Source organism: Notothenia rossii (assembly GCF_949606895.1).
Source record: "Notothenia rossii genome assembly, chromosome: 11".
Taxonomy (NCBI): domain Eukaryota; kingdom Metazoa; phylum Chordata; class Actinopteri; order Perciformes; family Nototheniidae; genus Notothenia; species Notothenia rossii.
In genome coordinates, this window is record NC_136910.1 from 52422763 (window position 1) to 52437012 (window position 14250).

A 14250-nucleotide genomic window follows, 5' to 3' on the forward strand; every position below is an offset into this window, starting at 1 on the left:
GTTTACTGTACGCAATAATGGAGTTGATGGAGAAAGACCAGGTTGAAGCCAGTTAACAAGCTGATTTTAAACAACCAATGCAATTCCCAGACATGAGCAGATGGGGTCCCAGATTGTATCTTGCTCCATTTGTTTCTCTTTCTTTTCAGTGGACCGCACAAAAATATGTCTTAGATTACATTTGTTATTTACAATTAGTAATCATGACTCGACTGTTTGTGTCTTGTCCCGGTCTCTGAATCCAGCTGAGAAACCCATCGGACAAGTTCATCTACGCCACGGTGAAGCAGAGCTCCGTGGACATCTACTTCCGGCGGCAGGTGGAGCTTAGCACCATGTACCGCCACATGGAGAAGCACAACTATGAGAGTGCCGCCGAGGCTATCCAGGCTGTGCGTGACAAGTGAGTCTCGGCCAGGCCGGGCCGACAACAGCTAGTGTCGGCCGGCTGCTCGATTTATCACACACACAGACCAGGGTCAGTCCAGTCAGCTCAGGGGGGGGGACATGGACCTTTGGATCAGACGGAGGTGGCAGGACTTACTGCAGTGCTCCCTCTGATCCGGGCCCATTGCTCAGCCAAGACAGATTCAGGGACAGGAGCAAGACACGTGTCAACAGCATTGGCACAAGTGTGAGGTTAAGCTAACATTGAGTCAAGAAGCACCCTTTTTCAGGTTGTACCAAGACGAACATCTTTCAGATGGGGGGAATCCAATGGGGGACGTGCCCTCACCCATCTGGCATTGGATTTCATTTGGGCCATAAGAGCGGTAGAGATTGCTGGTAAACGCTGTATGACACACACGATCTGGTGTGCGAGAGAGAGAGAGGGGTGGGAGCCGTAAATGTGTATGTAAATCATTGTACTGTTGCGCCGTAACCCCCTCCTTCCCCTCCTACCTCCTCCCTCCTATTCCTCCTCCCTTCCCCTCCCCCACAGCAAGCTGCATGCTTTCATCTGGGACTCTGCGGTGCTGGAGTTTGAAGCTTCGCAGAAGTGCGACCTGGTGACCACGGGAGAGCTGTTTTTCCGTTCGGGCTTTGGCATAGGCATGCGCAAGGACAGCCCCTGGAAACAGAATGTGTCCCTGGCCATTCTCAGGTCTGTCCCAGCCGAAGCTGCATTACTCGTATGACTTTTTGTTTTTGTTTCTTATCAGTATGATTTCATGGTCAGGTATTGACCTTTTCTATTAACCATTGAATACATTGCCTTATGTCACATCTTATATCTCTGTATCTCCCCTTTCCTTCCCTATCTGTCTGTTTGTCTATATTTGTCTGTGCACCTGTCCTGCTGTCTCTGTCTCCTTTGTGTAGCTATCTGGGAGCAGGCAACTCAGGTATTGCGCCAATCACAGCGTGTATTAACTTTGTTACCTCTCTCTCTACCAACCCCAACCCCTTGCAGTTCTCATGAGAATGGCTTCATGGAAGACCTAGATAAAACCTGGGTGAGATACCAGGAGTGTGACTCAAGGAGCAATGCCCCAGCCACACTCACCTTTGAAAACATGGCAGGTATGGTCCATAAGGCATAGAAAAAGCGTTAAAAAGTGATTGGACAAAAACTGCAGTGGTAAGGTACTGTAGCCCTTTTTTGTCCAATACCTTTACAATATCGTTGTGTTAGTGTCGGCGTGGTTGCCTTGTGGAAGTGTGCAGTATAGTATCTTGTGCCGTGACGTGTGTGGTTGTGGACTTCAATTCATATTGTGTGGGTTGCAGCTGCCTCCATCAAAAGGAGCTGGTTGAAAAGGACCGCTGATCATGACTGGCAGACCATGCATTCACGATCAGTGGGAGCGTGATAGATCAGCATCTAACGTATATCTTTCTCTGCTCTGTGTTTGTTTGTCCATCTTAACAGGGGTATTCATGCTGGTGGCCGGTGGGATTGCAGCAGGTATCTTCCTAATCTTCATTGAAATCGCCTATAAGCGCCATAAAGACGCCCGCAGGAAGCAGATGCAGCTGGCCTTTGCGGCGGTCAATGTTTGGAGGAAGAACCTGCAGGTAAGATCGATCCCCTCTGCTCGCTCACACCCAGGGTGGAAAGGCTGAGACTTGGTTGCAAGAGAGCCAACAGAGCCCCCTACTAATGGGGGATCGATTGGACTCTCAGCCTCTTTAGAAGCTTTTCATTTTGCACTTGAGTGGTGGTCAGATTGCCAGATCACCATCTGAGAAACTGTGATCTCGGATGCCTTCATGCACTTTAAAGCATCCTCAGTGGCCACCGTGTAGATCACAATTCCTAGAGGCCAACGTGTCTCTTGTGTTTGCCTGCAGGACAGTAAGGAGGTCTCTGGAAGTCAAGCGATGGGAGGGACCCCCTCATTAGTATGTAACTAACTAGCAGAACCATCTCCACCCCCATGCCATCTCTGGCTGTTAGATTAACAGTAAGATAATTAGCATTGCGACCCTCTAACCCGAAGGCCACCCGACTAAAACTTCACCTCCTATGCGTCCATTGCATGAGCTATATAGTATTTTCCAAGCTGCTGCTGTGGCGCTTACACACTTCATAAGGTCAGATGACGTGGACATGGAAAGCCTACCATAATAAGCAAATGTCCAGCCAGAAATATCCTAAAAAAAGTGATTACAGTCCGGTTGATGCACTTTGATTGTGTCCTCATTGATTGCTTTCACTCTGAAGGCCATACTGACAGCAGCCAGGAGCTCACAATGCAAATAGAGCATAAAGATTAAAATCAATGCCCACACTCCATCACACTGCATTGCCACGTCCAGTATTTTGAGAACTGTAAATGTGACAGTGTGTCTCTTTAGTAAGTGCAGTGTGCCTTATGCAGACACCAAATACGCCTCGAAACTTATCCTGCATGACGGGGTTTCATGCAAGCAGAAGCAGGCTTCAATTTAAAGGGTCAGCTCACCCACATTTATAAATATATTTAACGTTCTACTTGTCCAACTGTGTCTGGCCATGCAGATAGCTTTGGTTTAAAGAGATAGCTTAGATTTTCTGAAGTGGGCTTTTATGAGGCTAGTGAGTGTAATACTTTTAGCGAATCACAGTCACGCACCCCCTTTGGTGTTTGAAAGGGAGAGTTTGGGTAAATTGTCAAACCATAACCAAACAAATGGACCAATCAAGGCAGAAGTAGACCTGTAACATTTGTGTTCAGCAAGGTAACATGTATTATTTCTCAATAGAGTCTGTTGGCTTTGAAGAGAGCATAAGTAGCAGCATTAGCCACTATTCAAAAATGGCTGTCAAGTAAAGTACACACATTCTCAGTATATGTAGTTATACTGATATTGATCTTTATTAGTTTGGCCTTTTTCAGGTGGCTAAAAATAAGTTTGCCGCTGCCTCCTCCCACATTCCTTAGCTTCTGTGCTGTTACTCATACTAACCCTCCTAAACAAAATGTTCTGCAATCAATTTCTGTTTCGTAATTTGAGTGAACCAACCCTTTAAGAAACAATCAATCAGTAAGGCCCTCCACTCAGCCGGCAAAGAACATGATTTGCCCCCGTTTCCTAATGCAATCAAACGGGGCTGTGGAGCGTCGGAGCACCCCCTCCTCCTCTTTTTTACACTTTCACTCCCTGATTGGATAGCTTTAGAAGTTGCAGGGTGGGAAAGGAGAGGGACAACTGCCCGTAGACCTCGCGCTTCAGACTCCTGTCAGCGATGATCATGTCGATGTCTATGCATCGCTGAACAAAGGCGGCTCATGCATGCTCATCTTGCTTATCGAGCGTCACCGTGAGCCCTGCAGCCAGAGTACACACAATCTTTCTCTAAATATAACCGCGGTAATGGATTGAGTCTCATACAAGGAGCACACATGGAGTCTACAAAGTCAAGTTGAGCTCAGACAATATGTTCTATTCAGAATATTATTCATACAGTTTGGGTGCACAGATTAGATTATTCACCGTGATCTAATTTCCACAAATTGAAAACGACAACTTGGTCATGTAGGACACAAGCTCATCACGATGGAAAATCTAAGATCACAGTTTTATGTGGCCCTCTTCCTTCCTTAGTGCAGCAAGCACTGAAACCTGGAGTCCATAGTTGAATGTGTTTGAATGCCATTGTGTGCTTCTACTGCCTCAGGCGGGTGGAGTACTGTGCACCCTCAAAACTGTAAACAAATGAGGCGTAACCTGAGAGAACGTGCACTTCTGACTAACAATATCTGTTTATGCACTCCCATCCTTTATATGCTGATTCTGCTTAAAAGCCCTCATCATATAAGTTTACAAAAATATAAAGGTGCATGCATGGTAATAATGGCATGCCTAAAGCATTCTTTAAGCAGCTGTAGTCACAGAGATGTAGTGCGGGTAGTCTAGCTTACCTTCATTAAGCACCTTTTTATATTCTGATAATAAATACAGCCTTTTTAAGCTATTTTAAAATCTAAGATTAAATCTGTCTGTGTCTAATTTACGACATGTAACGGATGTTCTGTACAAACATTGTGAGATTATGAGAACCTGGCAACAGACCCAAACGCCTCTCCTACATATAGGAGCAAGACACACAGACTTTACATTTCATTGAGCTGACACTTTTATCCAAAGCGATTTACAATTACCAATTACAGGGACATTCTCCCTGGAGTAACTAAGGGCCTTACTCAAGGGCACACTAGTGGTGGTGTTCCAGGTGGGATTTGAACTCACAACTTTCTGATCTCCAGCCCATCTCACTATCCATTAGACCACCACTGTCCCACTTTAAATTTGCTTTGCCTCTTCTTGTTGTCATTAAGTGTCTCTTTGTTGTCATTTGTCTCTTTGGATTTCTCTGGATCTCTTTGTAGTCATTAATGTCTCTTTGTAGTTGCTCTGTATCTCTGCGTTATCATTTAGTGTCTCTTTATTTTCATTTTGTTTACCATTCTGGTTTGTAGTGTTGGATCTCTTGGTTGGAAAGTTTCTTTTTGAGGGACATTATGTATGCTCGATAGGCTCGTTCAGTAATCCATGCAAATCAAAAAGAACAGTGAAGTTTGGATTTACGTTCATCCAATACACGCTCATGTTGTTCTGTTTCTGCTGTACATGTATTACGCAATCGATTACTAACTACTTTGCATTATCAACAAGGGGATAATGTGTCACAGCTTTTTTCCTTTCCCATAAAGTGGACCAGAAATCAGTTAATACAGATAAAAAACTCACTAAAGCAATCTTGCTAGGTCTCATAAACACGTTGGTAACACTTACAACGTGTCTTCTGTCTAAAATGAATGAAGGCATTCCTACAGAGGCATGCCCAACGCTGTAGTCTTGTATCTAAATTGAAAATTGAGTTAGTTACAATTACACATAAAAGCACTCTGTCTGTTTCTTTCTATCACAAATGATGCATTGCATTGGTTAAAAAAAAAGGTATAGGCTGTTCTATAAATGTACATCATATAGATTGATGTTACTGATCTCGAGCGTGATCACTGGTGCAGAAGGTTTTGCCGACCACTACATCTCTACGAGGCTACAGGTCTGCCTTCCAGTCTTCCCTTTAATAACAGAGGTTACTCAGAAGTGCACCGTCTGAAGGAGACAGAAACTGAAGTCAGTTTGGGATGAAAACAAAAAACTCATGATGATGAATATGGTATTTAATGATGAAGCCCTGCAGCGGCTCGCTTTGGTTTCGGACCAGAAACACCGCTGTACGAGTCACCATGCCGCTCTCCTTCCGATGGTCCAGCATGCAGTGCATGTACGGACTGTGCACACGCAGCTCCTCATCAGGGCTCTGAGCTCCTGCCGCCTCGCATACGTGTGAAATATGAAGGAAAGTAACGATTACAAGAAGAGACGTCACCTTGGTTCCTGAACCAAGAGTCATACAGCTAGTGGCACTTCCTCCATTTACTAACATGAGATGTCATCTTTCAACAGGAAAATACTTTTATTTTATATACCTGCAATAAAATCGAGTGATGTCGTGCACCAATCACTCGTCTGCCGGCGCTCATCTATCCTCCCCGCCACCATGTCATTAGAAAAAAAAGAGAAAGTGCTGGATGGCGGGGTGATATAACGGTGCCCTAAAAGAGCCTAGTCATGTGACCTGATGAAAAAGGATGAACTGCGGGGGCCAGTGCTGGCCAGGATTGATTTGTCATGCTATTTGTTTTATGTTTAATTATTCTATGTTTTCCTCCTTTTTTCCCTCTCTCCATCCATAAAACGTTCTGGCATGTTGAAATTCACACCACACTGCCCCGCCCGGCTGAAGGGCCTCCCCCCCTGCAACTACTCACCCATCCTCCACCTATACTTTAATAACATCCATCCTAGAACGCTTTTTTTGTTTTTTAAGAAATAGAGAATAGAAAATATTTTGTTTTTTGCACTTTAACTCGGATAAAGAATATATTTTGCAGCTGAAGTAGCGTGATCATTTCTTTATACATTTCTTTTAAATGCACTTTTCTCCATTCTCCATTCCATTCCCTTGCGTGTGGGGTGAATTTCCATTATACCGCTTTGAGGTATAATGACTTTAAATGGGCTTAACTTACTGACTTTTTGTCGCTGCTGTTCTCCCTCTTTGATATGCATTTTATGGCCTCCGATACTATAGCTCAACGTTTTTATACTTGCCTGGCTTTGGATGTGGATGTTTGCTTTGCTAAGTCTTCTTTAAACACCTCGCTCTTTTTGGTTCCCTTGGCTTTTGCTTAAGGATCTTTTTTAAAGTAATAACGATCAAGTGGATGGACATTTATTTTATTTTCCTTTTCTCCCCCTATGCAGCCCTCTTCCTCTCTAGAGACTCAGGATGTAAGAATACCTTAATATGAGTTTTTATTTTGCACACAAACACTATTATTTATTTTGTTAAGAATAGCTATTGGGCTCTCTGATGGTATGAGGGCCATCTTTTAAGGATACGGTTAAAAATTCTTCTCTCTTTTCATTTCTATCTCTGTTTTGAAAGAACTGCATATAGTTATATTTGTTTAGTTGATCCAATTTTAAATTTGCTTGTTTGTTGAGATGAGAAAGTGGAATCTTTGTGTTCAGGCAGAATATATTTAGAAGTGTAACGTAGGTATCACACCCACTGACATCTTTACTAGTCATCACTCATTCCAATGCATTTGAAGGGGGTCGAGTGAGTGTGTCAGCACATTTCTTGAAGGCTACCGGGCCGTCTTGTGCCGTCCCAGTGTAATAATGTAGACCAATGCCCTCATTCAGACTGAAAAGACTACTTCCACTCTCACATCTAACAGGCTTTATCCCTTTCTTTCTCCCTCTTTGCGCATTTGATATTTCCAAATGCTGTAGTCTTTCTCATAAGGACCCTCTCTCTATTTAGACCACATACAATAAGGTCATTGACTAGGGTGGTGTTGGTGGGAAAAACAGAACGGGTGAAACCACGGTTGTCACCCTGGCCAGAGGACATGAATAATGATTCTACATATATTCATTTTAGGATAGGAAAAGTGGTAGAGCAGAGCCCGACCCCCAAAAGAAAGCCTCTTTTAGGTCCATCAGTACCAACCTGGCTTCCAGCATCAAGAGACGTAGGTCCTCCAAAGACACGGTAAGGAGACGAAGAAGCAACATCTTCCCCCTCTTTACTCCTCCTCCTCCTCTGTCTCTACTTCTCTCCTTTCTCCTCCTCTGTCCTCTCTGCCTACATCTCCATACCGACCGCGAGGGAGTCCCATGTCCTCACCCACCATTTCCACACGGCTCCGCGGCCTCTGCCACGTGTCTGTCCGTTCACCATCGATCAGCCATCACCATTTAGCGTCTGTAGATCCTCTTACAGGCTGGAGGGCATCAGGGCAGGAACTCAGGTCAGGAGCTGGGCTCTGAATATGGAGAGCAAGCCAGGGTCTTTTAGGGCTTTTGATGGGATTAGTGACCTGATCAAGGGGGGGGGGGGCAGTCTGCCAGTGGTGTTTTGTCTTGGGCTGCTCTTACTCTCCGCCTATGGTCTGGACGTGGATTCTGGCGATTGTGTGCTGTATTGGTGGCGTTGTGGTGTGTGTGTGTGTACTGTACTTTACGTACAAGTGATATATATCTATGTCCGTGTCCTGTCTTTTTGACTTGCTTGATCCTTCGTATATCCATTGTTTCTTTGCACCTCCCACTTCCTCTGTTTGGGTTTCAGCCGCTGTCTTTGCTTTTGGTTCGAAAAAGCATGCGCTGGTGTTTTGTCATTTTTTTCCCCCCCAAACAATCCATTTTCAAGGTTGTCGCGATGGCCGGTGCTCGTGTGGAAGAGAACTAATGTCTTATTCTTTTTTTATCAACATGTCTATTTCAGGATTACACTCATGGATTTCTATTGATCAATTTACTTTTGGTTTGATCATTTTCTTTGTCATAATTCTTGTTTATTTTTCAGTGTCCTTGTGATCCGAACTGTGCATGCCTTATTCAGGGTATATTTCAGGTGTTGATGACGGCCTTCTTTTATGCTTTAATTATATGTTTTGTGTTCCAAACTGTAAAGCCTTAGACTCTCACTGTGTTACAAATATGAGCTATACTTTCTTTATTTTTAAACCACCATCTCTTTACCTTTGCTTGACTCCTTTGTTGCAGCACATTGAGAGTGTCAGGTTTTCTCCGCTCATTTACAGTTGAGTTGAAAGGTCCTGCTCGTTGCGGTTGGGAGACTGTACTCCATACGCTTGGAGTACTCTGACAAACCATTGAACCGCACTCATTTGTGCCCAGCTGTTCCTCCACATATAGCTGGTCCAAATCTGGCATGAGATTAAAAAGCAGAATGATCTCTGGAGATAGCACAGACACCTTCAAGGAAAAGCTCCTTCCCAGGGGAGACGTATCCTACGTCAGCTAAACTAACGGGTTACAACAAAAATATTATTGTGTGTTTTTATTTGATCTCATGTCTTTCTCTCTTTCTCTTGTTTTAACTGTCTTTTATTTCAAATCGATGTTTTCTGCCTTGAATCGAACCACCTTTACTCTCCCCTGGAGGTTTCTCAATAGCATTGGTCACATATGAAGAGAAGAAGAGTGGGAACGCCATTGTTACTATGTTTGTCTCCTACAAAGTCATGTTCCCATACAACTAAACCGCATTCTCAATAACGTTCCGTGGATGTTTTTCTCCCGTTGTGTTACGGTCAAAGTTTCGAACACGATAAATGTTTCCCTCGAAACCAAATTGACAATCTGGTTTCATTGTATGGGAACGTCATCTTTAGGAGAAGGTTTCTGATGCCTGTTTTGAGAGCCATAGCTGAAGAAATGGCTCAAAGTGGTCAAATAAAACAGTGTAGATACTCCAATCGCAAGATTTCCCATTCCCAGTCTTTGACCATTATTTTTGATTTTATATAAATGTTCTTCTTTTATATTAATGGATATCAATGGACTTGAGTGTCAGTGTCCCTCACCCACATGCCACACTGCTCCTCTCTCCCTCTGCAAGCATGCCGACGACTGTACCTGTCCTAGCTGTAGCAACAGAAATAACCTCTGTAGTTATATCCTAAGAAGAATCACCATAGCTGTGTTGCATACATAGCTTTATAACCATTACCTGTAGTTGTGATGTCAGAGAGCTGTCTCTCTTTTTGCTGGTCCACTTGACCCCAGTAGGGCGCGCTGTTAGCAGGCCCTCAAGGTACAAGACATGAGGAGACCCACATGGGGGCTGTAAGCCATATGATGATGATGCAACCTGCGGGTCAAGGAGATGAGGGACATTCACTCTGACTCTCAGAAAATACGACGTTTCTCAATTCAGAATGGATGTCGCTCCATCTGTCAGCATGTTGGTTGCATCATAACAGCTTCTTAAGCTCGTATGCTTGAATGTATTGGCTCTATCGGCTTAAAAAGAGAGGCACGTTGATCCTAAAATCTTGCTCAATTGAGAATGACAAACAAAAAGTACATTTAAGATGGGTACACTGAAGACTCTTCAGTGTTTTGGTTACGCAATGTAAAATATTCATTAGTAATGCATTAAGTAAACAAAAGATGCTCTCTTGCACACTGGATTATTGAAACAGGATTTTTCAACATAGTGCCGTGAGTAAGGATTATGCTGGCAAGTTGGACCCAATCTGTGTTCCAAAACATGAGCCTATTCTATAAAGAAATGCATGTTACAAGCTCTAAGTATGATGCAATCGACTACACTCACAATGATAACCAGAGATTGTTTCTATATTTGCACTTGTTAGCAGGAAAAGCAGCCTCAGCACTGCAAAATATGGCTTACGGCTGTTAGACCACACACTCTCAAAATTCTCAAGGCAGAATCACAGTTGCCATAGAAACTAAGCACCTGCATGAAAACGGGATCTTGTTTTTCCCTCTCAGCACTGTAGACGCCTAACAATTCAACGCACTCTGCTTTATAAGAAGCACATTGGAGCCGGGAATGGACGTAAGAGTCCGGCACAACAGCACTTTGAACTTCAGAAATTCATCTTCTTGTCCATGAGCTAAAATTAGAATGGGCCGCCTGTCTGCATGCGTACAAATGACTGTGGGGAGATAAATGACCTGCCTGTTTTCCCTTGGCAGGAAATTATCACCCGAAAAACAAATGATGCCTGATTCAAATGTGCTGTTGTCTCGAGACTCCGGACTTTACGTATTCTCCCAACTAGCCCACCTCAGGCACAACCATAGCAAAAAATCCAAACTGATCCAACAAAATAAAACGACAAAACTGTGGTTTGCCCGAGAGGGGTTAGAGAACCCTCATGCTTCCTTATTTCTGCCGAAATGAAGCACAGGTGTTCTTAAAATAAGATATGAATGTCTAGATAAGTATGCTAACGTTCTGGCAAATGCTGCTTTTGTCTAGAAATGACTGTCTGTCTTCTTCCTCCCTCCCCATTTCTCTTCGTCTCTGCAGCAGTACCCACCTACTGACATCACGGGCCAGCTCAACTTGTCTGACCCGTCTGTCAGCACCGTGGTTTAAAGAGAGGGGAGACGCCGAGGTCCGCTCCCCGAGGAGAGAGGAAACGAGACGAGGGAAAGAAAAGGAGAGGAAGAAGTGGACGGGGAGAAGGAGAAGGGAGAAGCCATCTCCTCGTTCCCTTCACCACTCAAGTCGAGGCTTTCATTTCACCGCCAGTCGAGGGAAGCTTCGGAGGAAACTTGCTTGCTGAAGAAGTGTCTGACTGAACTTGCACCCTTTTTGACAGTCAGGATTACCTGGCGTTAGATATTTGTAGGGTCCCTGAGCATGCACAGAAGAACCCATCTGACTCACATATACAATCTTTTCCTTCTGTATATTATTAGCAAACTTATTTAACCTTGTTTTTTGTCATTTTGCTCACTCAGAGACTTAATGTTTGATGTTCAAAGTTCCTGACCCGCTGTATAAGTTTAGCAAGCCAGGTTTAGTTAGTTAAGTTTAAGGAAGTACTGTACTTAACATATCACTTTAATTAGGGCTTAAATACCATAGTGATTTTCCTAACAGCATATACCGCAATACAAGACGTACTGTAAGCTTCAATCAATATCAATTATTTTTTAATGCAAACTACCTATGTTTTTATCTACACTTTAAAGGTTTTTAGAAGATGTTCCTTTCTTTGAGAAGCACTATTAATGGCACTAAGGATAAGGAACTTGTGAAGATGATGGGAGCATGTGAGCGCTTGTATATGAATAAGAGCTTTATGTATCTGAATGATGACATTTTTATTTTGAAGGCTGTATACCAGATTCTATAGTTGTTTTTCCCTTTAATTGTGTACTTATCAACCAAATGCATGTTTTTGTGTTCTTCTAAGAACTCAAAGACATTCTGTTAAGCTTAACTATCATTCAAAGCAAGGTGCAAGCTGAACTCACTGAATATTTGGAGATCTGATCAAACAGTTAAGACTGCTGTTCTTATGTACGAGAACATGTTCTCATTCGTGAGCCATGTTGCTTTTGGGGGCGCCCTCTCTCTTCCTCTCTCCTGCCGCAGCAGTCTTTCTCATTTCCAGTCTCTAAGGGGCTGCATCAAAGGGCCAGGTTTTTTACTTAACCGTCACTCGGTCTTTCATGCAAAACCTCGTCCAGGCGTAACGCCGGACAGTTTTTCACGAAGGAACCCCGAGTGAATTCAAAGCATGGTCTTGGTTAGGCGTAAAAACAGGCCGTTTCCCATTTTCTGGAGCTGAGAAACCACTGCTGTTTGTTGAATCACCTCGTGTCTGCTCTCTGGCACTGCATAGCACTTTATGCTGAGGCGTCTCCCAAACAGTCAAATAAGAAAATATCGATTAGTCGAGAAACAGAGTAACATCAGTCAGACATATTAACTTCTCCACTTTCACTTCAGATACAGTATCTACACAGCCTTTAGAAGATTAATAATGACCTTTGAAACAACTACACAAAGTGCAAATCAGAATTTGGTTTTCTAACTCGAACCAGGAGTTTGCTTTCTGATCATGTTCTCATTCCGGCCTTTGCATGCTTACGTGTTACTATCGGTGCTTGGGTTTGTTTTTGGATGCGTGTTGTTGCCGTGTACAGTCAGCTGAGCTGTGTGGAGCACTCCCTGTAAATAGATGTGGTGTAGATAGGTTTGAGGAGATTGTACCGCTTGTATTACGACTGCAGCTGAGAATGTCTAGTAACACACGCCAACAACAGTTGTGATTCACTGGCATGAAACAAACACACAAACACACACACATACACAAACACACACTATCAATTGTTTTTCTTACCTTTTCAAGTAATGATCTTGCATTGAATCATCTTGTTTATACAACTGTAAATAAAATATACTTGCATTGCCAAGTCTACCCAATCCTATGATTTTATAGTTGTTTAATGGCTCGCAACAACCTTATAAAATACATCTGTTCAATTTATTTTTGGGTCAATCCATGTATGATATTGTCGCAAATGTGAGGGAATTCGGAGAAATGTCCATCAAAAACTCACAATGCATAATGATAACTTCAAAAACAACATTACAAAATTGACATATTTAGATAACAATGGGGAAAAAAAGGAACAAATCATGGTTGAGAAATCTAAAATGTAGACAGCCTTCAATTATTGTCAATACATTTTCCATGGAATGACTAATGGATTACTTGAATTATGAATTGTTTACAAATGATGGAGTTAGTCAAATGTTTGTACTTCTACAACTGCTTTCTTGGGGGTTTCAAAGTAAAACATGAAAGATTGTAAGGTAAGCAGGTAACTGTACTAAGAGATCAAATCATTTGAATATCAAAGACACTAGAGAGCATTTAGTAACTATTTTTCTCTTCCTGTAAAGCTGAATTTGGTCCGCCTTTAGACAGTATGGTTGACTCCTAAATGGTAAAGTAATATACTGTGAAACTATAAGAGCGATTACCTGCCGAGTGTTTTTGACCTGTAAGTGAGTAACACCTGTCCAGCAGGGAGCAGCAGAGAGTCACAGAGAAAACATGAGAAACATGGTGGAGAAGCTGAAAGTCCGATGTTCCTCTAAGGAGATTGACACCAAATCAAAACCAGAGTGGATCATGGAGACACAAACCCTCTCCAATAGGATCATAATTATAGCGCTTTGTGTTGGGTGAATGTTTATAAAGATATTTAAACTAAAAGCAGCTAATACTGTTTCGGGAATGTGTTTGCATTATACACAAATGATGAAAGAAAAACTAGAAGAAATACCCAAAACCCCTTTTTTAAAACAGCCTTAACATGTGAAGGTTAAACCTGGTACCATAGGGACCCAGTCACAGTCACAGTTGGTATAATCTTTAATTACATTATGAGTGTGGAGTTAATAAGATCACGGCTGTCTTTGGTAATTAATGACAGACTTTGATGAAACCGAGGTGTGTCACAGGGTATTGTCAGGTGAACCATCCGTTCGGGTCCATTGATCTTCTGCCATGATCACAGCTGACACTGTCACACTCTGTCAGAGAGATTAATGTGACTCTGTCCTGCATAATGTGGATAACAACCTGAGGGTAATCACTGGGTTGAACCATAGACTGGTTTGAACCCTAGGAAGACGCAGAGGGATTGAGAGTTGGAGTTTGAAATAATTTTCTTGTTACCAAGTTTTTAGGACTGAACAGACTCAACATAAGAACAGTAGACATATAAGTATCATCACTGAGTGATCAGAACTTGCGACAGGGGAAGCGAAAACAGACATCACAACACGTAGCTTCACGGAGGAAACACGGGAGAAATTATTTCTGTTGTTCTGATCGAAAGTTGTGTTTAATGGCATTAAAACGATAAAAA

The 14250-nt window shown here is 42.8% G+C and overlaps 1 protein-coding gene across 15 annotated transcripts in view; it reads left to right on the plus strand.

Annotated features, from left to right (window-relative positions):
• The window catches only part of grin1a (glutamate receptor, ionotropic, N-methyl D-aspartate 1a), a 32291-nt gene extending 19498 nt beyond the window's left edge, over positions 1-12793 (plus strand). For 4 of the 15 annotated variants that reach the window (XM_079657334.1, XM_079657338.1, XM_079657327.1 and 1 more), the window contains 8 exons: positions 246-403; positions 944-1105; positions 1415-1524; positions 1874-2019; positions 2296-2346; positions 6766-6792; positions 7454-7564; positions 10883-12793. In XM_079657334.1, coding sequence (XP_079513460.1) covers positions 246-403; positions 944-1105; positions 1415-1524; positions 1874-2019; positions 2296-2346; positions 6766-6792; positions 7454-7564; positions 10883-10951 — 834 coding nt within the window. In that variant the 3' untranslated portion in view covers positions 10952-12793. Of the gene's footprint in view, positions 1-245; positions 404-943; positions 1106-1414; positions 1525-1873; positions 2020-2295; positions 2347-6765; positions 6793-7302; positions 7565-10882 lie in introns of those variants that run through there. The other 11 variants (XM_079657335.1, XM_079657336.1, XM_079657340.1 and 8 more) reach the window with 6 other exon arrangements.
• The last annotated feature ends 1457 nt before the right edge of the window (positions 12794-14250 follow it).